Here is a 22,735-nt window from a genome sequence, read left to right as displayed (position 1 = left end):
CTATAAAATACAGATTATCTGATTTGAACTGGATTATATGGCAGTGTAGACTCAAGGCCCTTCCACACAGCTATATAGCCCATTTACAATCTTACATTATCTGCTTTGAACTGGATTATCTTGAGTCCACACTGCCATATAATCCACTTCAGTGTGCATTTTATACAGCTGTGTAGAAGGGGCCTCGTAATAAATAAAGATGTCTGCGGTGAATTATTTACCGTATATACTCAAGTATAGGCCGACCCGAATATAAGCCGAGGCACCTAATTTTACCACAAAAAAACCTGGGAAAACATTGACTCCAGTATAAGCCAAGGGTGGTAAATTTCAGAAATAATAATAGACACCAATAACATTACATTAATTGAGGCATTAGTAGGTTAAATGTTTTTGAATATTGACATAAAGCTCAAATTTAAGAGAAGATTGTCCAACTCTGATCAAATCATGATTCTCATCTTCTTCAATGTAAATATGCTTATGGATCCATTTAATAATAATAGAATAAAATAATACATGTAATAATAATAAATAGAGTAAAATAATACATGTAATAATAAATAAAGTAAAATAATAAATGTAATAATAACATTTAATATTTACATCAAGCTCTAATTTAAGATAAGACTGTCCAACTCTGATCAAATCATTATTCTCATCTTCTTCAATGTAAATGTGCTTATGTATCCTTTTAATAATAATAGAGTAAAATAATACATGTAATAATAATCATCATAAATACAGGAAAATAATACAAGTAATAATAAATAGAGGAAAATAATAAATGTAATAATACTAATAAGATCAGAGTGAAATAATATGTATTCATAATATTAATAATAATAATAATAATAATAATAATAATAATAATAATAATAATAGAGTAAAATAAATGTAATACAGTAGAGTCTCACTTATCCAACATTTGCTTATCCAACATTCTGGATTATCCAACGCATTTTTGTAGTCAATGTTCTCAATACATCGTGATATTTTGGTGCTAAATTCGTAAATAACAGTAATTACAACATAACATTGCTGCGCATTGAACAACTTTTTCTGCCAAATTTGTTGTATAACATGATGTTTTGGTGCTTAATTTTTAGAATCATAACCTAATTTGATGTTTAATAGGCTTTTCCTTAATGCCTCCTTATTATCCAACATATTCGCTTATCCAACGTTCTGCCAGCCCGTTTATGTTGGATAAGTGAGACTCTACTGCAGTAGCAACAATAAATGTAATAATACCAATAATAATAGAGAAAAATAATAAATGTACCATATATTCTCGAGTATAAGCTGACCCAAAAATAAATGAACCAGGACCTTCACCCGAGTATAAGCTAACGGGGGCTTTTTCAGTCTTAAAAAAGGGCTGAAAAACTAGGTTTATACTCAAGTATATACAGTAATTAGATAGCTAGGCCCTGCTAACTTTCCTATCTAATATGTAGTTCTTTGAATAAAGACTTTTATAAAGTTTAGAGCTTGAATCTGCTCCCGTATTGCTTCAGCTCAGTCGCTCTGCTACTGGCACTAAAAGCTTCTGATCTGCTGAACTGCTGCTGTTGCTGCTTTACTATTGGTATTTTTCAATGTCTCCTTTTTGGAAAACCCTCTTGAAAAAAAGAAAAAGCTTACGTTGAATCTCAGGGTATTTCATCATGATCAGAACGGCCCATTGCATCGTGGTGGCCGTGGTCTCCGTCCCGGCCATGACGAGGTCAAGGACCGATGCTGTTATGTTGGCGTCATAGAACATTTTCTTGGATTCGCTTTTTTCCTGGTATGGCGAAGAAACAGAAGATGCAAAAATTGCCATTGGCTGTAGTCTGAATTTCAAAGAACATTGAACATAATAGAATGGCAAGACAACAAAGTACTAACTGAATGACACAAAAAAACTCGTACTTTTGCCTGAGCCTACCGTTACAATTCTGCTCCCACTTTAGCTTAAGGTAAAGGTTTTCCCCTGATGTTAAGTCTGACTCTGGGGGTTGGTGCTCATCTCCATTTCTAAACCGAAGAGTCAGCGTTGTCCATAGACACCTCCAAGGTCACGTGGCCATGGGCATGACTGCATGGAGCACCGTTACCTTCCCACCGGAGCAGTACCTATTGATCTACTCACACTCTGGGGGTTGGGGCACATCTCCATTTCTAAGCCAAAGAGCCAGCGTTGTCCATAGACACCTCCAAGGTCACGTGGCCATGGGCATGACTGCATGGAGCACCGTTACCTTCCCACCGGAGCAGTACCTATTGATCTACTCACACTCTGGGGGTTGGGGCACATCTCCATTTCTAAGCCAAAGAGCCAGCGTTGTCCATAGACACCTCCAAGGTCACGTGGCCATGGGCATGACTGCATGGAGCACCGTTACCTTCCCGTCGGAGCAGTACCTATTGATCTACTCACACTCTGGGGGTTGGGGCACATCTCCATTTCTAAGCCAAAGAGCCAGCGTTGTCCATAGACACCTCCAAGGTCACGTGGCCATGGGCATGACTGCATGGAGCACCGTTACCTTCCCGTCGGAGCGGTACCTATTGATCTACTCACATTTGCATGTTTTCGAACTGCTAGGTTGGCAGGAACTGGGGCTAACAGTGGGCGCTCATTCCGCTCCCAGGATTTGAACCTGGGACCTTTCGGTCTGCAAGTTCAGCAGCTCAGCTCTTTAACACACTTCGCCACTGTTAAAACTAACAATTATTTCTCTATCTATTATACGAACTTGCTGAATTCAGCTTGGAAGGAGTATACTACTTAGGACGTGGTCTATCTGCCCTGTAGAACCCAAAATTACAACTATAAACAGCAGAAATGCAGGAACATACCTCTTCCTTCTGCCTGAACAGAAGTCCGTCAATGTAGCTCCCCATGGAGTTCTCACTGACACCTTGCTTGGCGCCCTGGATGTATCTGTGCAGAATAGCATTGGTTTCCCCAATTTTCCTCAAGATTGTCTTGTGTGGTTTCAATAGGAAACCAAGGTATGGGAGGGCGTTGAAAACCTAGAAACGGAAACGGGGAGATAGACCCCAAGGTAAATGGACATATCAGGTAAAGAAGAGTTAGTACTGACAATGTTGTTCTTGCCAGAATGGCATTCGGATCCAGCTGCGTAGAGCAGGACTGAAAGAACCTAATGGTCAATACCAGGGGTCCCCAAACTAAGGCCCGGGGGCTGGATGCGGCCCATCGAAGCCATTTATCCGGCCCCCCATGGCACAAGGGCAGAAGGGGGTTGGGCTAAATGACCTAAGGGGTCTCTTCTTCTTTTACAACCCTTATTATTATTATTATTATTATTATTATTATTATTATTATTATTATTATTATTATTAGAAACACAACAAGATGAGTCCACAGCAGACATTCTGCTGGCTATTGTATTGGATCACATGTCGGACCCTTCCCAAGTGTCTAGGACTGTGTAATGTATCGGTGAATAATGCGGGCAGATCCAAGTAAGGTGGCCTTCTGCAGCTGACAGATGGTAATTTTGTCAGCGCCAATTGTGTTTAAGTGCAGGCCAAGGTCTTTAGGCACTGCAGCCAGTGTGCCGATCACCACTGGGACCACCTTGACTGGCTTGTGCCAGAGTCTTTGCAGTTCGATCTTTAAATCCTCATATTGTGTCAGCTTTTCCAATTATTTCTCCTCAATCCTGCTGTCCCCTGGGATTGCAACATACAGACAATCCATACTTTGTCTTTTAATTGAGAATTATTATTATTATTATTAACATTGAGGCTGGGTGGCCATCTGTCAGGGGTGCTTTGCTTGTGCTTTCGGTGCACAAAGGCAGAAAGAGATTGGACTCAATGGCCCAAGGGATCTCTTCCAACCCTCTTTTTATTGTTGTTGATGTTGTTATTATTATTATTATTAATAATAATAATTATTGCTTGGCCCACTATAGTCCGGCCCTCCAAAGGTCCGAAGGATCATGAACTAGCCCCCTGTTTGAAAAGTTTGGGGACCCCTGGTCAATACCATTTTCTACTTCTTCCCGTTGTGTTTCAAAGATTTTAATACAGGGATTGTATTGGAAGGACCACCTACGTGTAAAAACGGTTTCCCCAAAAGGGTCATCACGTCGTCAATGAGTCCCAGGAAAGTGACAAAGGTCGGGTCGGCATAGTCAAACCTGTCTCCAAACAGAAGAATGAAGGTGATGTTTGTCGGGGCGCCAATAAAAGCCTTTAATGGAAACGGTTCACCTAAAAATAAGAAAGGAAAGAATGAGGGATCACAAAAGTGGTATTTGGTGGAGTTCTTGTTTTGTGGGTCCAAGTTGTTTCTGATTTACAGCAGGGCTTTACCGGCAATATTTATTCAAAAGGGATCTAGAATCCGAGTCAGAAGAGATCCCAAGGGCCATCCAGTCCAACCCCCTTCTACCAGGCAGAAAGACACAATCTGATCCCTCCCGACACATGGCCATCCATCCATCATCATCATCATCATCATCATCATCATCATCATCATCATCATTTAATTACTTATTAATTGCCCTCCATCCACGATGCTCTAGCCGATTTACAAGATAAAATTGTAAAGGATAAAAATACATACATACAAATATTGATAAAAATTAAAATAGATTAAAAGCTCTAGTAAAGAGCCATGTCTTGAGTGCTAGGGTAAAAGGCCCTAACCCATGCATGGCTCTCATCTAGGGCGGCAAGGCATTCCATCAGGCAGGGGCAGAAACAGAAAAAGCTCTGCGTCTGGTCCTCTCCAAGTGCACTTCTCTAGGACCCGGTACATAGAGTAAGTCTCGTTGGGATGGTCGTTGTGGCCTCCGATGATGGGAGAAGGAGAGACGGTCCCTAAGATACGATGGGCCCTGACCGTAAAGAGTTTTAAAAGTTAGGACTAGCATTTTATATAGACCACGGTAATCAGTTGGAAGCCAATGCAGATGCTGCAGCACTGGTGTTATGTGGCATTTCAAGGGTGTTCTTGTGAGTAGCCTGGCTGCCGCATTCTGAACAATACGGAGCTTCCAGGTCGTGGACATCGGAAGGCCAACATACAGGGCGTTGCAACAGTCCAGCCTAGATGTGACGGTGGCATGAATGACTGTTGCCAGCGCCTCATCAGATAGATAGGGTGCCAGTTGCCTCGCTTGTCGTAGGTGGAAAAAGGCCTGTTTGCTGGCAGCAGCGACCTGAGCTTCCATTGTCAGCTGCGAATCTAAAACAACACCCAGGCTCTTAACGGAAGGCGAAGGAGATAGGACAGCACCATCGAAGGTGGGTAGCAAGTGGGTCAGACCAGTTGAGCGGCCATGCCAGAGAATCTCAGTCTTTGCCGGGTTCACCTTCAATCTACTTGCACGTAGCCAGTTCGACAGAGCCAGAAATTGTCTGGTATTGACGTTGCTCCAGGCTCCAAGCGCAGAAGGAGTTGGGTATCGTCCGCATATTGATAGCAGTCTAGGCCGAAACTCCGAGCCAAACTAGCAAGGGGTCTAACGTAGATGTTGAAGAGAAGAGGGGAGAGAATGGCACCTTGGGGCACCCCACATAGGAGGGGAGATCTGTCAGAGACTTGATCCATATACTCCACGCATTGGCTCCGGTTTCGGAGAAATGAGTTGAACCAATTGAGGGCCTGACCGCGAACTCCGGACATGGCGAGACGGTGAATCATTAGATCGTAGTCAACGGTGTCAAACGCTGCGGTAAGGTCGAGAAGTACCAGTAGCGCTGATCCGCCGCTATCAGACTGGCGATGAAGTTCATCTGTAATGGCAACCAGGACTGTCTCCGTCCCATGGCCAGGGCGGAAGCCTGACTGGAAAGGGTCCAGGCCGGCTGTATCATCCAGAAAATGTTGCAATTGTCCCAGTACAGCCCGCTCTATCATCTTACCCAAGAATGGGAGGTTGGAGACAGGACGATAGTTGGCAAGGGTCATGGGATCCAAGCTAGGCTTCTTTAGCAAGGGACGAACCCTTGCCTCTTTTAGGTTGTCCGGGAAGACCCCCTGTTCAAGAGAGCCATTGATGATATTACTCAATGGATAGATATAGATAGGACAGACAGATAGATATGAATGAGACACATCACAGAGTTCTAGATCTGGGAGAGACTCCAAGGGCTCATCCAGTCCAACCCCTTCTCCCAAGCAGGAAGCCACAGTCTAAGCCAATGGTGGGCAAGCTCTTGTGCTTGGTGTGTCAAAATTCACCAAAAAACCTAGCATGACTTGGGTGGTGTGTCACTTCGAGAAAAAAACCATAATTTTGCAGTGTGTGTAGTTTAAATAACAAAAATATATAATTGTAATATATAACTGTATTCAATAAATCAAAAACTATTTACTACCATTATTTCCATGTACAACAATCTATGGTACCTCTTGCAGTTTCCACGCTGATTTCTCTCTATTCTAGTTTCAATGTAGTCATGAATAATGTATAATATAATAATAATATAATAGTAATAATATGATAGTATACTACAATATATATATATATATATATATATATATATATATATATATATAAAAAAAATAAAAATGTAATGTGCATAATTCCCATGGAGTAAACAACAAAACCACTGGACCAAATCACACCAAATTTGGCCACAAAAGACATAGTCATCCAATCAATCTGCATGCGGCAGCGTGTCAGCAAAAATGGCTAGGCGTGTCATTGCTGACACGCGTGTCATAGGTTGGCCATCACTGGTCTAAGCATTCCTGACGGATGGCCATCCAGCCATAGATATGATAGTGATAAGAAGTGCATCACCTTTATGAGAATTGATCATCTCAATCAGGAAGTGGAGCTCTTCCTGAATCTTCCTCTCCATTTGGTTCTTCCCCATCCCGAGTTCTCGCATGCAGGCCAAGGTGAAGCGGCGGATGGTTTTCCACAAATCCCCGTCAGAGAAGAATATGCCTGAGAAATGCATCAACACATGCAAAAAGCAATGATCGGTGTGTGTGTCAATTCCATAGAGGAAAATAATTGCCTAAGCCTCAGGACTTCCTTTGACTTGGGCTTTAAAATCTGATATTTCAGAGAAATGCTTCCCTGGATGCTTCTGTGCACCTTGCACTTCGACAAGCTCTCATCATCATTCCTCCTTTACAGGTGAAAAGTCAAACAACACAAAGTGGAAAACACTGTCATAAGGTTATACGAAAATAGCAGAAGCAACACTGGAATAGTAAAATAAATTAGTTGGGGGGAAACATGCTCATTCTCTCTCCCCTGGCTTCTGTAAATAACCCTTCTGTGGCACAATCGAAGCACAATCCCAAGAGAGGACCAGTTCCATGCTGCTGTTACCATTTCCATGCTGGATCTTGTAGAAGATGGGGATGTAGGGCCTGTTTATGAACTCGTTGTCTTTGCTAAGAAGGGCCTCCTTCACGGCCTCGTGGCCGACCAGCACCACGACTTTCCGCGAACCAAAGTGGAGCGTGTAGACCGGACCATACGTTTTGGAAAGCTGCAAGAAAAAACACCAAGGCTTTGGCACACAACAATACATCCGTCGTTTGCTAAGAGCAGAGGATGGAAATCATATAATCCTCGAGATGTTCTGAGACAACAGTTCCCAACCTTTTCCGAGTCGCAGCTCCATTTTATAGGGTTACCCACAACCCCGATAGATTAAAAATAGGTTTTTAATAGGGTAAATCAAAACAAACCCAAATAAGATTTACAGTATTATATCATTCGAAATAATGTTAATTTATGACATATTAGGAGCCCCTATGGTGGTGCAGCAGATTAAACAGCTGAGCTGCTGAACTTGCTGACTTGAAAGATTGACGGTTCGAATCCGGGGAGCAGGGTGAGTTCCCGCTGTTAGCCCCAGCTTCTGCCAACCTAGCAATTTGAAAACATGCAAATGTGAGTAGATCAATAGGTACTGCTCTGGCAGGAAGGTATGGGGTGAGCTCCTGCTGTTAGCCCCAGCTTCTGCCAACCTAGCAATTTGAAAACATGCAATTGTGAGATCAATAGGTACTGCTCTGGCAGGAAGATGCGAAGTGAGCTCCTGCTGTTAGCCCCAGCTTCTGCCAACCTAGCAATTTGAAAACATGCAAATGTGAGTAGATCAATAGGTACTGCTCTGGCAGGAAGGTGCAGTGTGAGCTCCTGCTATTAGCCCCAGCTTCATCCAACCTAGCAATTTGAAAACATGCAAATGTGAGGAGATCAATAGGTACCGCTCTGGCAGGAAGGTGCGGTGTGAGCTCTTGCTCTTAGCCCCAGCTTCTGCCAACCTGGCAGTTCGAAAACATGCAAATGTGAGTAGATCAATAGGGAAAGTAATGGCGCTCCATGCAGTCATGCCAGTGGCCACATGACCTTGAAGGTGTCTATGGACAACGCCGGCTCTTCAGCTTAGAAATGGAGATGAGCACCAACCTCCAGAGTTGGACACGACTGGACTTAACATCAAGGGAAAACCTTTAACTTTACTATAACATATTTAATGCAATGATCGAAATTGTAACTCATGAACAAGCTTAAAAATCCCCTGTTTGACTTTTCCTTAAACTTCATTCTCAACACTTAATCTGTTTCTTATTTGGGTTTTCAATTGCAAAAGCGTAGAAAATCTGCTCTGACAAAGATATGTAGAAACAAAAGGGAGAAAAACTCGAAAAACAAGCATGGTGACATCCGGTTGTGACTGATACATAGCACACCAGAATCGAGTCAGCAGTTTTCATCAAGTAAGTTGCATGCAGAGGAATCGTTCCGCAGATCCAAGAATCCATCTTGTACTTCGTCGAGGATGCCGGCGACATCAAAGGAAGCATGAGTGCATAAATTCTAACCATCCTGAATTGTCAAAGGCAGTCCTGATTGATCCTGAGATTAACCAATGATCGCCTGGCTGATTTGTAATGCCTCAGATTGGCCACAATAGGAAGCCAAAACAGCTGCTGAAATACTTTACTATACTGTTATTTAGATTTACTACACTTTGCAGTCATGATACAATCATTCCTAGCACAATCCAACTGGCATGTGAGAAGGAGTGAAGTTGGAGAAAGACAGAGATATACACACTGCTGCAAATGCTGCCTTATCCCTAAGCCATCACAACCTTCGTTTCTGACTTAAGTCTACCCGAAAGTGGACACTATCATTGGGTTCTCTCAGCAAGATTTGGTTTGTGCTTCCCATTCTCTGAGATAATAGGAATTGCCCAGTGGTTTTCCCAGCGGAGTAGAGATTGAACCTTCATCTCCACAATCACAGTCCAACACTCAAACTACATCAACCTTCTAGTGTCTGAATCCAGGGAATCATGCTGTTCCTCTATTCTGCTCACCTGGAAAAATAACCCTGTGTCCAATTCTGGGCACCACAATTTAAGAGAGATATTGACTTTAAGCTGGAATGGGTCCAGAGGAGAGCACATATTTATTTATTTACAGTATTTATATTCCGCCCTTCTTTCTCACCCCAAAGGGGACTCAGGGTGGATTACAATGAATACATATATGGCAAACATTCAATGCCAACAGACAAACAACATACAGTAGACAGACTCAGAGGCATGATCAAAGACCACAAGTCCCTCTAAGGAGTGGTTCAAAGAGCTGGGGATGTTTAGTGTCAGAAAAGAAGGTTGAGAAGAGACATGATCTTCACGTTTCAATAGCTGAAAGGCTATCAGAACGAAGAAAGAGCAGGCTTGTTTTCTGCTGCCCTGGAGGCTAGGACTCAATACAGCCATGGCTTCAAATGAACACTACGAAGGACTTCCAGACTGTAAGATAAGCTGTTCAACAGTGGAACTCTCTGCCTTTGAAGTCCTGTGCAAGCTCCTTCTCTGGAGGCTTTGGAACAGAGACTGGATGGCCATCTGTTGGGGGTGCTTTGATTCTGCTTTTCCTCTCTGGCAGAATGGGGTTGGACTAGATGGCCTATGTGGTTTCTTCCAACTTTTATGATTCTTCTTCTTCTATGCTACTGTTTAAACTACAGCCATCCTATGCTCCTTTTTGTTGAAAATGGCACATATTTATTTATTTATTACATTTATATGCCGCCCTTCTCACCCCAAAGGCAGCTTACAAATTACATTCACATACAATACATTATATTATTAGCATAGTACAATACTAGCATTAAATTACTATATTGTACTATATCATTACATTGTAATATTATTAGTAATAGTACATTTAATATGTAATATATAATGAATATTATTATCAGTATTATTATCAGTATTATATCGTAATACACTATAATATTATCAATATTATATGAATATGCAATATATTATATTATTATATATTATTATAAATTAAGTTGTAGAGTATATATATATATATATATATATATATATATATATATATATATATACACATACAGTAAAACCCCGCTTGTTCGAGCCCCGCTCGTCCGAGCCTCCGTGCAATCCGAGCGGGTGAACTAAAATATACTAAATATACTAATATATCCTGGGATTCATGTTGCTATTTGGGATTAGATACAACCGAAATTAGAGAGCTCTCAATACAGTTGAAGGCTGTTACGTAATGTCATGTTTGGCTTGATCCTGAAGTTTGGTTGCAACACTTTGCATTATTTTAAAACTACAGCAAGAAAACACAGAGTCTTACTCCACGGCTACTGATCTATCTATCTGTCTGTGTGTGTTTCTGTGTGTGTGTATGCCCTTCAAAATGACATCTATTTGACTGGGCTTCCTGGCTGCGAACTGTAAACGACTGCAACATCTGTTCCCCTATTTGGAAGCTTATTTCTGAAAAACTGAATTTATTGTCAACAAACTGAAGCTACGGCTAATTGACTGCATTTACAACCTGAGGAGTCCTATAGAACTGCTTCAAGACTACAGAAACTTTGATTTGTTTTGACTCCAAGCCAGGTTTGAGTCAATTGATTTGTATACTGATATATTTAGTTTCACAGCATATTATAACATACCATTTTGGAGAGACTGAATGTACACACACTGTGTCGCTAACAAATTTTAGTTGGAGTCTTGTTGCTATATTGTCTGATATATGTTCTATACTGAAAACTAATCTGTGTAGCATTTAAAACTGGATGATTGCAGTCTATAAATCTTTATACTCTGTAAGTTACTACTCTGTAAATTACGACTGTGTGCCACGACAGCTGACTGAATTTGGTCATCAGTTGTATTATTAGTTGTATTATTGTTAACATTATTATGTATATGATGCTCTAATATACATATTGTGTTCTATGCTTTGAACCTTTATCGTGGTGCATATTTTTCAGATATTGTTACATAATGTCATGTTTGGCTTGATCCTGAAGTTTAATAATAATAACCCATCTAATAATAGGTTGCCTGGCCACGATTATTTCACACTTTATTGATTTTGAAACTGTGAAACTACCTCTACCATGTTGAAGTTTTCCCCCTTGGCCCAGGTCCGTGTTTTTAGCCCCTGTTTTTAACCATTTTATGCTGTGTGCTGACTTTTATAACTGTTTATTGATGTTATGTTTTTATTGATTTATTGTCGATCTTTGTTTTATTGTTTTATTGCTGTTATTGTATTGTTGTCGGGCATGGCCCCATGTAAGCCACTCCGAGTCTCTCCGGGGAGATGGGGCGGGATATAAAAATAAAGTTATTATTACAGTAGAGTCTCGCTTATCCAAGCCTCACTTATCCAAGTCTCTGGATAATCCAAGCAATTTTTGTATTCAATGTTTTCAATACATTGTGATATTTTGGTTCTAAATTCGTAAATACAGTAATTACTACATAGCATTACTGCATATTGAACTACTTTTTCTGTCAAATTTGTTGTATAACATGATGTTTTGGTGCTTAATTTGTAAAATCATAACCTAATTTAATGTTTAATAGGCTTTTCCTTAATCTCTCCTTATTATCCAACATATTCACTTATCCAATGTCCTGCCGGCCCGTTTACATTGGATAAGCAAGACTCTACTGTATATGATGTTCTAATATACATATTGTGTTTTATGCTTTGAACCTTTATCGTGGTGCATATTTTTCAGATATTGTTACATAATGTCATGTTTGGCTTGATCCTGAAGTTTGGCTGCAACACTTTGCATTATTTTAAAACTACAACAAGAAAACACAGAGTCTTACTCCACGGCTACTGATCTGTGTGTGTCTGTGTGTGTATGTCCTTCAATTAAAAATTCTTCCCTCGTGAAATTATCTAAGCCACCAGACAGCAACATCTTAAAGCTTCAGAAATGGAATGATAGAAAAAGAGTTTTGGGGTCCGAAGAAAAGGCACTGAGGGAATGCAAACACTGCAAACAGAAGAGTCCCAATATCAGGAGAAAGGTAAGACAAAATTGACGTAAATAAAATTCTAAATATCTAATTGTGAACACTTTCTTGCTGTCTCCTTTTCTGAAATACTAGAGCAGGGGTGCCCAAACTAAGGCCCGGGGGCCCTCTGAGGTCATTTACCTGGCCCCCGCCCTCAGTTTTATAATATAATATATTGTATATACATATAATATTGATAATAATATTATAATGTAATACAATATAACACTAATAATAATACCATATAATAATATTAATTATATATTCTACATTGCATATAATATTACTAATAATATTACAGTATAGTGGTATAGTTCAATATAGTCATATATAATGCTAATATTGTGCTATGCTAATAATATAATATACTAGCTGTGCCCGGCCACGCGTTGCTGTGGCAAAGTGGTGGTGGTATTGGTTAAAAATTGTTGTGTAATTTTTATTTGACGTTATTTGCAATTTTTTATTAATTTTATTGTAAGTTATATTTTTATTTATTATATTTTATTATTTTCTTGTATTATTTTTAGTTATTTTCTGTTATTATAGTATTTTATTGTATTAATTTTTAGTGTTTTTTATTATTTTTTATTGGGTTGCTAGGAGACCAAGTTGGAGGAGCTTAGCCTTCTAACTGGCAGCAATTGGATAAAAGCAATTATTCCTCTCTCTCTAGTTAGGACTTTATTTTTCTTTTCTTTTTGTTGTATCAACCTAGAGCCGTGGATGTTGGGTTGTGTTGTCAAATGTCGAGGTTGGGGGGCCTGTAGTTTTGTTGTTTTGTGGGTCGCCGTGATGCCATCACTCTTTTATATAGATAGATTGTATGTACATATAATTTGTAAGCCACTCTAAGTCCCCTTTGGGGTGAGAAGGGTGTGATACAAATGGAGTAAATAAATGCAGTAAATAATAAATAAATAAATAAATAAATTTTACTTAGGCTCACCCAAAGTCTGAAATGACTTGAAGGCACACAACAACAACAACAGCAACAACAACAAACCTAATTAACTTGACTATCTCATTGGCCAGAAGCAGGACCACACTTCCCATTGAAATCCTGATAAATGTATGTTGGTTAAAATTGTTTTTATTTTTAAATATTGTATTGTTCTTTCGTTGTTGTTGTTCTTGTTGTTGTTGTTTTTGCACTACAAATAAGACAAATATGCAGTGTGCATCGGAATTTGTTTGTATTTTCTTTCAAATGATAATCCAGCCCCTCAACAGTCTGAAGGATTGTGGACCGGCCCTCGGCTTAAAAAGTTTGAGGACCCCTGTACTAGAGATTGGCTGACTGAAGGGAATTTTTTATTTGGAGGAGCAGAAAAAAATCTCCTATACGTACTGGGCCCTAGGGAGGTACGCCTGGAAGCTACAAGGCGTAGAGCCTTTTTGACCTATGCTCCAATTCTGTGGAACTCATTGCCTCCATATGTTAGAGCAATGTTGGAGTTGCGACCTTTTGTAAAAGTGCTCAAGACTTGGCTGTTTGGTTGTGCATTTAAGTAAATCAGATCTAATTTGCCAAATAGTCACTGTTGAATGTTTTTATGTTGAATGTTTTATATTGTGGAATGATATTTTAAATTGTAAGTCGCTCGGAGCACTCTGGTGGAGAGCGACGAATTAAGAAATAAAGTGAAGTGAAGAATGCTATCCGCTAGATGCACACGTTCCACAGCTAGCCCACATGTCCCACATGGTTCAGGGAATGTACGCCGACATCACCATGAGATCCAGAAGTTGTGTTGTGGAAAGCGACACATTCATCCACGCTAAAAACAGAGGGGCTTTAAAGTAGACTCCTTACCTTTATAAATGATACATCTTGCCTTGTAATGTCCAGCAAATGCAAGTTGCCGATGATGGGGAGTGGAAGAGGACCCGGAGGCATGCGCAGAGAAGACTTTCCAGGGCTGCGGAAAAACCAGAAGGTCACCAACAACAGCAACACAAGCAGCAAAGCCATGGTCCCCGAGTTGGAAAGTACTGAAGCCCAAGGAGCCATGTTGAGCCGGGTTTTAGTGGAGTGGAAAGAAAGGATCTAATGCAATGGGTGCTGAAGAGATTGTGCTCATTCCGTAAGTGCTTTGCCTCCCCACGTTATCGGGCATTGCGTAATCTCCGAGATCTGTATCTGCTCCTCTTTGGCACACTTCCCTCGAGCGGAAAGGGCCAATATTCTCCAAATGTTCATAGACAAATCATGTTGTCACTTGAAGAAGAGGTTGGCTGTGTTCTTGGAAATTTGGTCAATTACTGGAAATTTGTACTAGAGGGAGGAATTTGGAAAAGCATATCTGAAAAACCCTCCGAAATGTGTGGGGTTAATACGTAACTTGAAGGCACACAAACACACCTTTTGGAGAGCAAGTCAAGTAGAGATTAGGTTCACTCTCCATGTTAAGACAAAGGATGTATCACAAAGGTCAGTTTCCTTATGGCAATCCCGCTGTTTACATGCACTTTTTGGAACAATCTCTTCCATGTCTCAGCTCAATAACGTGCAATGCTGACACGCTATTGATGTGACTTCCCAGTGTCTTCCTGCCCATACTGGGTCTCCCCTATTTTTCTTAATGTTCTCCCTATTCTGCCACAGTTGCGCTTTTGTGCAGTTCTGGCATTGTTGCGAGACATTCCTCTTCTTCGCAATAACGGGACAACAGTCAAATAAAATTATTGCACAAGGAGGAGCAACAGAACAACAAAATTAGATTCATTGACAGGTCTTTTTTGTCAATGAAACAATCCAATCATGATCCAAGCTCAATGTCACTACAGGGCAATCCCATACAGCAAGTGCTTTTTCTCCTGCTGCAATTGCGCTATAGCAACATCGTGTGATAAATCCCAGAATCTCTAATGGCAAACTAGATGTGAGTGGTGATCCCACCACTTCTTCTAAAGACCTTGCAGCAATTCATTCAACAATTGGATCTCTGGGTAGTTAAGCCTGAAATTGAGACGTAACTTCAGGGAAAATATTTTGAACGGGGTGATTGACCTTTGGCTCTGGGAGTTGTAGCTCACCCTTATACAGACAGCACTGATCCCCGCTGACTTCGGATCTGGACCAAACTTGGCACACAGCCCCATCATGCCCAACTGTGCATACAGGCAGGGTTTCGGGGTGATTGACCTTTGGCTCTGGGAGTTGTAGTTCACCCTTATACAGACAGCACTGAACCCTGCTGACTTTGGATCTGGACCAAACTTGGCACACAGCCCCATCATGCCCAACTGTGCATACAGGCAAGGTTTCAAGGTGATTGATCTTTGCTCTGGGAGTTGTAGTTCACTCTTATACAGACAGCACTGAACGCTGCTGAATTCGGATCTGGGCCAAATTTGGCACACTGCCTTATCATGCCCAACTGTGCATACAGGCAGGGTTTCGGGGTGATTGACCTTTGCTCTGGGAGTTGTAGTTCGCCCTTATACAGACAGCACTGAACCCAGCTGACTTCAAATCTGGACCAAACTTGCCACAGAGAAGCCCCATGACCAACTAAACATACTGCAGGGATTTAGGGGAATGGGCCTTGATTTTGGAAGTTATAGTTCACCTGCATTCAGAAAGTACTGAACCCTGCTGACCTCAGATGTGGACTACATTTGGCGCACAGACCCAACATGGCCAATTGTGCATACAGGCCTGCTTTGGATTGTCCTGGGAATCTGGAAGTTGTAGTTCACCCTTATCCAGACAGCACTGAACCCGGCCAACGATGGATCTGGACCAAACTTAAATGATATTTCCTAACATCCCAAAACAAACAGTGCCTTCTTCTAATAACCCGGGCACTGCTGGCTCCCAAAGCTAGTTTTAAAATAAAAGTAAAGATGGCTACCATCAGGGACCCAAACAGGCATTTGAGAAGAGAAAATGAGGGCAATACCCATCTACAATTGGGAATGTGGCATATACTGTATATACTCGAGTATAAGCCGACCCGAATATAAGTCGAGGCACCTAATTTTACCACAAAAAAACTGGGAAAACATTGACTCCAGTATAAGCCGAGAGTGGTAAATTTCAGAAATAAAAATAAAAAGCAATAAAATTACATTAATTGAAGCATCAGTAGGTTAAATGTTTTTGAATATTGACATAAAGCTCAAATTTAAGATAAGACTGTCCAACTCTGATCAAATCATTATTCTCATCTTCTTCAATGTAAATGTGCTCATGTATCCTTTTAATAATAATAGAGTAAAATAATACATGTAATAATAATAATAAATAATACAGGAAAATAATACATGTAATAATAGAGTAAAATAATAAATGCAATAATAATAATAATAATAATAAAAATAAGATCAGAGTGAAATAATAAATGTAGTAGTAGTAGTAGTAATACTAATATTAATAATAATAATAAATACAGGTAAATAATACATGTAATAATAGAGTAAAATAATAAATGCAATAATAATAATAATAATAATAATAAGATCAGAGTGAAATAATAAATGTATTATTATTATTAATAATAAGAATAGAGTAAAATAAATGTAATAGTAGCAACAATAATAGAGAAAAATAATAAATGTAGTAATATCAATAATAATAGAGAAAAATAATAAATGTAATAGTATCAATAATAATAGAGAAAAGTAATAAATGTATCATATATTCCCGAGTATAAGCTGACCCAAATATAAGCCAACCAGGATCCTCACCTGAGTATAAGCCAAGGGGGGCTTTTTCAGTCTTGAAAAAAGGCTGAAAAACTAGGCTTATACTCGAGTATATACAGTAGTTTTAAAAGAGAGAGAGAGAGATAGATCCAGTCAATTTATCAAATAACAGACCATCGTTGATCAAGTATTAAAGTGTGTGGGATTATTTCTAAACAAGGGTAATAGACAACAAATTTTATAACTATATCCAGTGCCAAGGCATATTTGCTGCTATTGTGAAATAATGGAATCAGGTGTGAAAGTGTTCGTCATGACTTAATCAAGTTATGCAAAGATGAGTTGTTTTCTTCACAAATATGAAGAAACGGTGCAAAAGCCAAAGATACGTCTACGTAACATACCTTTGGCTTTTTGCACTGGAAATAAAATCATTCGGCCTTAGAAATATGCAGCATTTTTGTTATTTAGTGCTAAAGAACGGGGGAGAAAATTCTGTTGGCTGCAGAACATCTGTATTCGGTGATTTAGGAGTTCTGTGGCAACTCTGAGAAGTGTCAATAACAAGTAAATTTATAACTAACATGCGTGACGATGAAGTCGTTCCAAGACAATCACCCCAGACGGCACTGCATTTGCTCCAGGGATCAAGCTTAATTTTGCTGGAGGAAAAGCAATTCTATTGGCCTCGAGTGGCATGATCAGTGGAATGGAGAGTTAAAAATTACATCCAGGGGCTGGAACATTTTACCTAGTAGCAAAAAAATAATTAACCATTAGCAATGGCTGTGGAAATAGGTCATTTTCACTGGTATCGACAGGGGAGAATTAGCACAACAGTGTTGCGAGGTCAATGCACTCGATGTCCTCATACTCTGCACCCTTCCAAATGTTTTAGATTTAAACTCTCATCATTTTCAGACACTAACCCAAGCATGGGCAAACTTTGTCTCTAAAGGTGTTTGGGACTCCAACTCCAACCATTCCTAACTGTTAGGAATGGTGGGAGTTGGAGTCCAAAACACCTGGAGCGCCAAAGTTTTCCCATGCCTGCACTAACCACTTTGAAATACTATTATAATGGATGCCTTCAAGTCTGACCCAAAACAATGCATCATCATTGTAAGACACAAATTTTGTTGCTTTCTATGAACTGGAACAAATCTATAGTTCTAGAGCCACCAGGTGTCACTGCCATATCGCTTCTGAAATAGTCAGGAAAGGAAGAGTTCAAATGCAGGGCGCCCTGTGCCTCTTTTGAGAAGCATTTAAAAAAGGAGCTTTCTATAAAGCACTACTTAATGCACTACAGTAGAGCCTCACTTATCCAACACTTGCTTATCCAATGTTCCAATGTTATCCAGCACATTTTTGTAGTCAATGTTTTCAATACATCGTGATATTTTGGTGCTAAATTCGTAAATACAGTAATTACTACATAGCATTACTGCGTACTGAATTATTTATTTATTTATTGACTACATTTATATCCCGCCCTTCTCACCCCGAAGGGGACTCAGAGCGGCTTACAAATCAAATGAACATACAATATATTGTTAGCATAGCACAATATAAGCATTAAATTACTATATTGTACTATATCATTATATGGCAATATTATTAGTAATATTACATTTATATATAATAACTATTATATTGTATTATTATTATTAGTATAACATTGTATTACATTATAATATTATCAATATTATAATAATATTTTGCAGCACAGATGCACATGGAGAAGGCAATAGGCCTTAGAAAACTACGATTCCCAGGGCCCCATTGCATTGATTTCAATGCCAATGCCAGTGCCAATGCCCCTGGAGGAGAGAGATCTTGGGAAACTACAACTTCCCAAAACCCTGTTGCATTACACCACAGTGCATATATACCCATAGAAGGCCAAAGCCTTCTATGGGTGTATATACACTGCGGTTTAATGCAAAGCCCTAAGAAAACTACATCTCCCAGGGTCCCATAGCAGTGTTAGTTCAAGTGGTGTCGAACTGCATTCATTCAGCAATGTAGATATAGATATGTTTTAGCTGGACAAAGAAGGAAGGGAAGGGCAGACCCAATGACTGAACTACTTTGTTGTTAAACATGATGTTTTGGTGCTTAATTTGTAAAATCATAACCTAATTTGATGTGTAACAGGCTTTTCCTTAATCCCTCCTTATTATCCAACATATTTGCTTATCCAACGTTCTACCGGCCTGTTTATGTTGGATAAGTGAGACTCTACTGTATTTGGAAATCTACTGTGGGGTTGTGCACAAATAGTAAGCTAAGTGAAAGAAAACACTGCAACATTTGGAAAGGTTTTAGTGGGAACTATTTTCAGCTCCCAGCTCTCTCTCTGTAAGGCTAGAAATTCAGAGAATTAACGAGATTTTCATTTGGGGTACAGAATTCTTATTTGCCATGGCAATATCCTTATTTGTCCTTGTCCATCCCAGACCTGCATAGTTGATATTCCATAATAATAATAATTAATAATAATAATAATGATTTTGTGATACGAAATCCAGCATATCTATCTTGTTTGCTGTGTCATACAACGTCGTTGTGTCAATAATAATAATAATAATAATAATAATAATGCAAAATGCAGACTGTACAAGGAAGCTGACGAAACCATGGATCATATCCTCAGCTGCTGTAAGAAAATTGCACAGATAGACTACAAACAGAGGCACAACTATGTGGCCCAAATGATTCATTGGAACCTGCTTTGATTGAAGTCAAAAATCAGAAACTCCTCAAAGCATAGCAGACAAAAAACCAGTACAAGAAAACCGCACTACAAACTAGAGCTGACAGCTGGCACAACAAAACATTGCATGGAAAGTTCCTTGACAAAGTTGAAGGAAAAGCTGACAAGGAGAAGACCTGGCTCTGGCTCACGAATGGGACCCTGAAGAAGGAGACAGAAGGCCTGATCCTTGCAGCCCAGGAGCAAGACATCAGGACAAAGGCAATTCAGGCCAAGATCGAAAAATCAGCTGATGACCCAAAATGCAGACTGTGCAAGGAAACCGACGAAACCATGGATCATATCCTCAGCTGCTGTAAGAAAATTGCACAGACAGACTACAAACAGAGGCACAACTATGTGGCCCAAATGACTCATTGGAACAGCAGTAAAGAACTGGTGGGATCACAAACCTGTAAAGGTAAGAGAAAATGAGCACACAGAGATACTGTGGGACTTCCGAATCCAGACTGACAAAGTTCTGGAACACAACACACCAGACAGCACAGTTGTGGAAAAGAAAAAGGTTTGGATCATTGATGTTGCCATCCCAAGTGACAGTGGCATTGACTAAAAACAACAGGAAAAACTCAGCCGCTATCAGGACCTCAAGATTGAACTTCAAAGACTCTGGCAGAAACCAGTGCAGGTGGTCCCGGTGGTGATGGGCACATTGGGTCCTGTGCCAAAAGATCTCAGCCGGAAACAAAATTGACAAAGTTACGATCTGACAACTGCAAAAGGCCACCCGACTGGGATCTGCGCGCATCATCCGAAAATACATCACACAGTCCTAGACACTTGGGAAGTGTCCGACTTGTGATTTTGTGATACGAAATCCAGCATATCTGTCTTGTTTGCTGTGTCATACAATGTCATTGTATCAATAATAATAATAATAATAATAATAATAATAATAATAATAATAATAATAATAATAACCCTTCCATCGCCCTTCTCTTTCCAACTGGGAGTTGTGGGTGTCGGGACTTCAGTATGAAATTGAGTATATTGGCTACAGGATAACAATGGGCTGGGTCTCTTGCTTTCTTGCTTGTAGACTTCCCAAGGCAAGCTCCATTTTTTATGAAGTGCTCCACAATTTGAATCTGGATTCAGGAACATAGCAGGACTCCATGGCAGATCAATCAGAATAGAAAAAAACTTTTTTTCCTGCCTGAAAGTGAGAGCTTTAAGAAATGCAGCCTGGCCAGCAGTAGGAGTTGGAAACCAGAAAAGAGGCCAATGTTTTAGGTATTTTTGGAAACGGAACAAAACCTTTAATTGAGTTGGCTCTGAAATAATCCCACAGAGCTGCGGAGAGTCTAAGCTGAATATGAAATCTAGTAACTCGTAAACGACTTCCTAGGTTGAAACGATGGGAACGTAAGGTGAGGAAGACATATTCGAGACTGACATATTTTGGGCTTGTCCAAGTACCATTCTTATTTGGCATTTCAGCTACAGTCATAAGGAAAGGACTTGGAGTCCAATGTTGCTGCACAACCTTCAGCATCCACAACAGAAACAGCTCCCTTCCTTACCAAGTTTTCTGCTGGCCGTTCCTGGTGTGGTTCCACTTTGGCATTCTCTTCTTTTACATTTCATCAGCACAATAGCTGATGGATTCCAGGTTTTTGATCCAAGAATCAGCCCACCAGGGATATTCTGAGAAAAGAAATGGAGATGAAAAGCAAGCAGGTCCCTTGAGGACCACCCCTGTTGCTGATGCTGGATGACCGATAGGCATTAAAAGCTTCTTCTTTAACGAAACCCAAACTGATGCTCTTTGCAATGTGGCAAAACAGACACAAGTACAGTTTCTTTATGAGATAACTTTACTCGTGTTGTCTTTGTATTTGGAACGTCTCTGTAATGTCTCAGGCACCCTTGGCCCCTGATCCCGCAGCCATTGCTGATCAAACTGAAGAGGATTTGGGTTTTTTCCCACCACAGCAAGATTCAATCCCTTTCCAGATGTCTCCTGTTGACATTGCCGTGCCAGAGCCAATTAGGAATGCCCTTGAGATGTTGCCGGCTCTTCCTGGATCTCCGGAGAGTTTGGAGTTTGATAGAAGGGCTACTTTCAAAACAGATCGCTCTCAAAGACAAAGTTTAAGGAGAAGTGCGAGATTAGCAGAGAGAGGCGATTGTGGCTAAGCCAGTTCTCTTGGGAAGAATTGGGGAGACAGGCATCTGCCGCCTCGTTGTTAGCAGCTTGTTTCTCTTGGGAAGATTTGGGGAGTCAAGCACCTGCTTGGGGGAGCTCTTGGACTTCAATAAAAGTTCTGCGCAGAGAATCTCTGTTGCGGTGTCAATTGAACTTCTGATGGAAGAACACATCGTCTCTTGATCCTGAGCTTCCAAGCGGCCTGCTTACTTTCGAGTAGACCGGGTGTTGCGTCTCGTCCCTTGCCAAGTTTGGACTGCATTTCAGATCCATCACGAACAGCCCTAGCCTTGCCTTGAAACCTTGCTCTAGACTATTACTTCAAGTATTTTCCTGAGGAACTTTGCTTCTTTCCCCACTCAAACTTCCATTAAGTTTGAGTGTGTTTCGGTTATTGGATTTTGGACTCTAATATTGGACATAAGACTTTCATTTTTTGGACTAACTTTGATCTTTCCTAAAAGGTCAACTGCTTGACTAACTATTCTGCTTGTTTTTGTTTGAAACTTTTATTGCTTTAATAAAGATATCAGATTGTTTATTGGCCTCCATGTTGATTCCCAGTGTTGCTGCCTAGGAGCATTACATTCTCCTCTCCCTTGGACACTGGAGCTGATTTGTCCTTCAAATTCTTCCCAAGAACCTGTCATTTCTGTAAAGGCTTTGGCTTCTTAGTTCTACACACCTTAGACAAGCTATCAGCATTCAGACAGACATATACCTTCTGTGTTTCACTCTGTCTAGAATTGTCTATATGAATCTTGGTAGCTGATCACGCCATAATCTGCCATCCTGTTGTTTACAATACATCTGTAATGACTTTT

At 40.2% G+C, this 22,735-nt stretch overlaps 1 protein-coding gene across 2 annotated transcripts in view; it reads right to left on the bottom strand.

The window, feature by feature from the left end:
• Positions 1–22,735, bottom strand: part of cyp2w3 (cytochrome P450 2W3) — a 33,579-nt gene that overhangs the window by 6,000 nt on the left and 4,844 nt on the right. The window contains exons 2-8 of one of the 2 annotated variants that reach the window (XM_062964316.1): positions 17,568–17,734; positions 14,147–14,252; positions 7,323–7,485; positions 6,780–6,929; positions 4,079–4,236; positions 2,848–3,024; positions 1,648–1,789 (exon numbers count right to left, since the gene is read on the bottom strand). In XM_062964316.1, coding sequence (XP_062820386.1) covers positions 1,648–1,789; positions 2,848–3,024; positions 4,079–4,236; positions 6,780–6,929; positions 7,323–7,485; positions 14,147–14,230 — 874 coding nt within the window. In that variant the 5' untranslated portion in view covers positions 14,231–14,252; positions 17,568–17,734. Of the gene's footprint in view, positions 1–1,647; positions 1,790–2,847; positions 3,025–4,078; positions 4,237–6,779; positions 6,930–7,322; positions 7,486–14,146; positions 14,942–17,567; positions 17,735–22,735 lie in introns of those variants that run through there. The other variant, XM_062964315.1, reaches the window with a different exon arrangement.

The sequence above is a fragment of the Anolis carolinensis genome, unplaced genomic scaffold (genome assembly GCF_035594765.1).
Source record: "Anolis carolinensis isolate JA03-04 unplaced genomic scaffold, rAnoCar3.1.pri scaffold_13, whole genome shotgun sequence".
In the NCBI taxonomy this organism is placed as follows: domain Eukaryota; kingdom Metazoa; phylum Chordata; class Lepidosauria; order Squamata; family Dactyloidae; genus Anolis; species Anolis carolinensis.
Note: the sequence above shows the minus strand (reverse complement) of the source record. Positions and strands in the feature narration are given on the sequence as shown.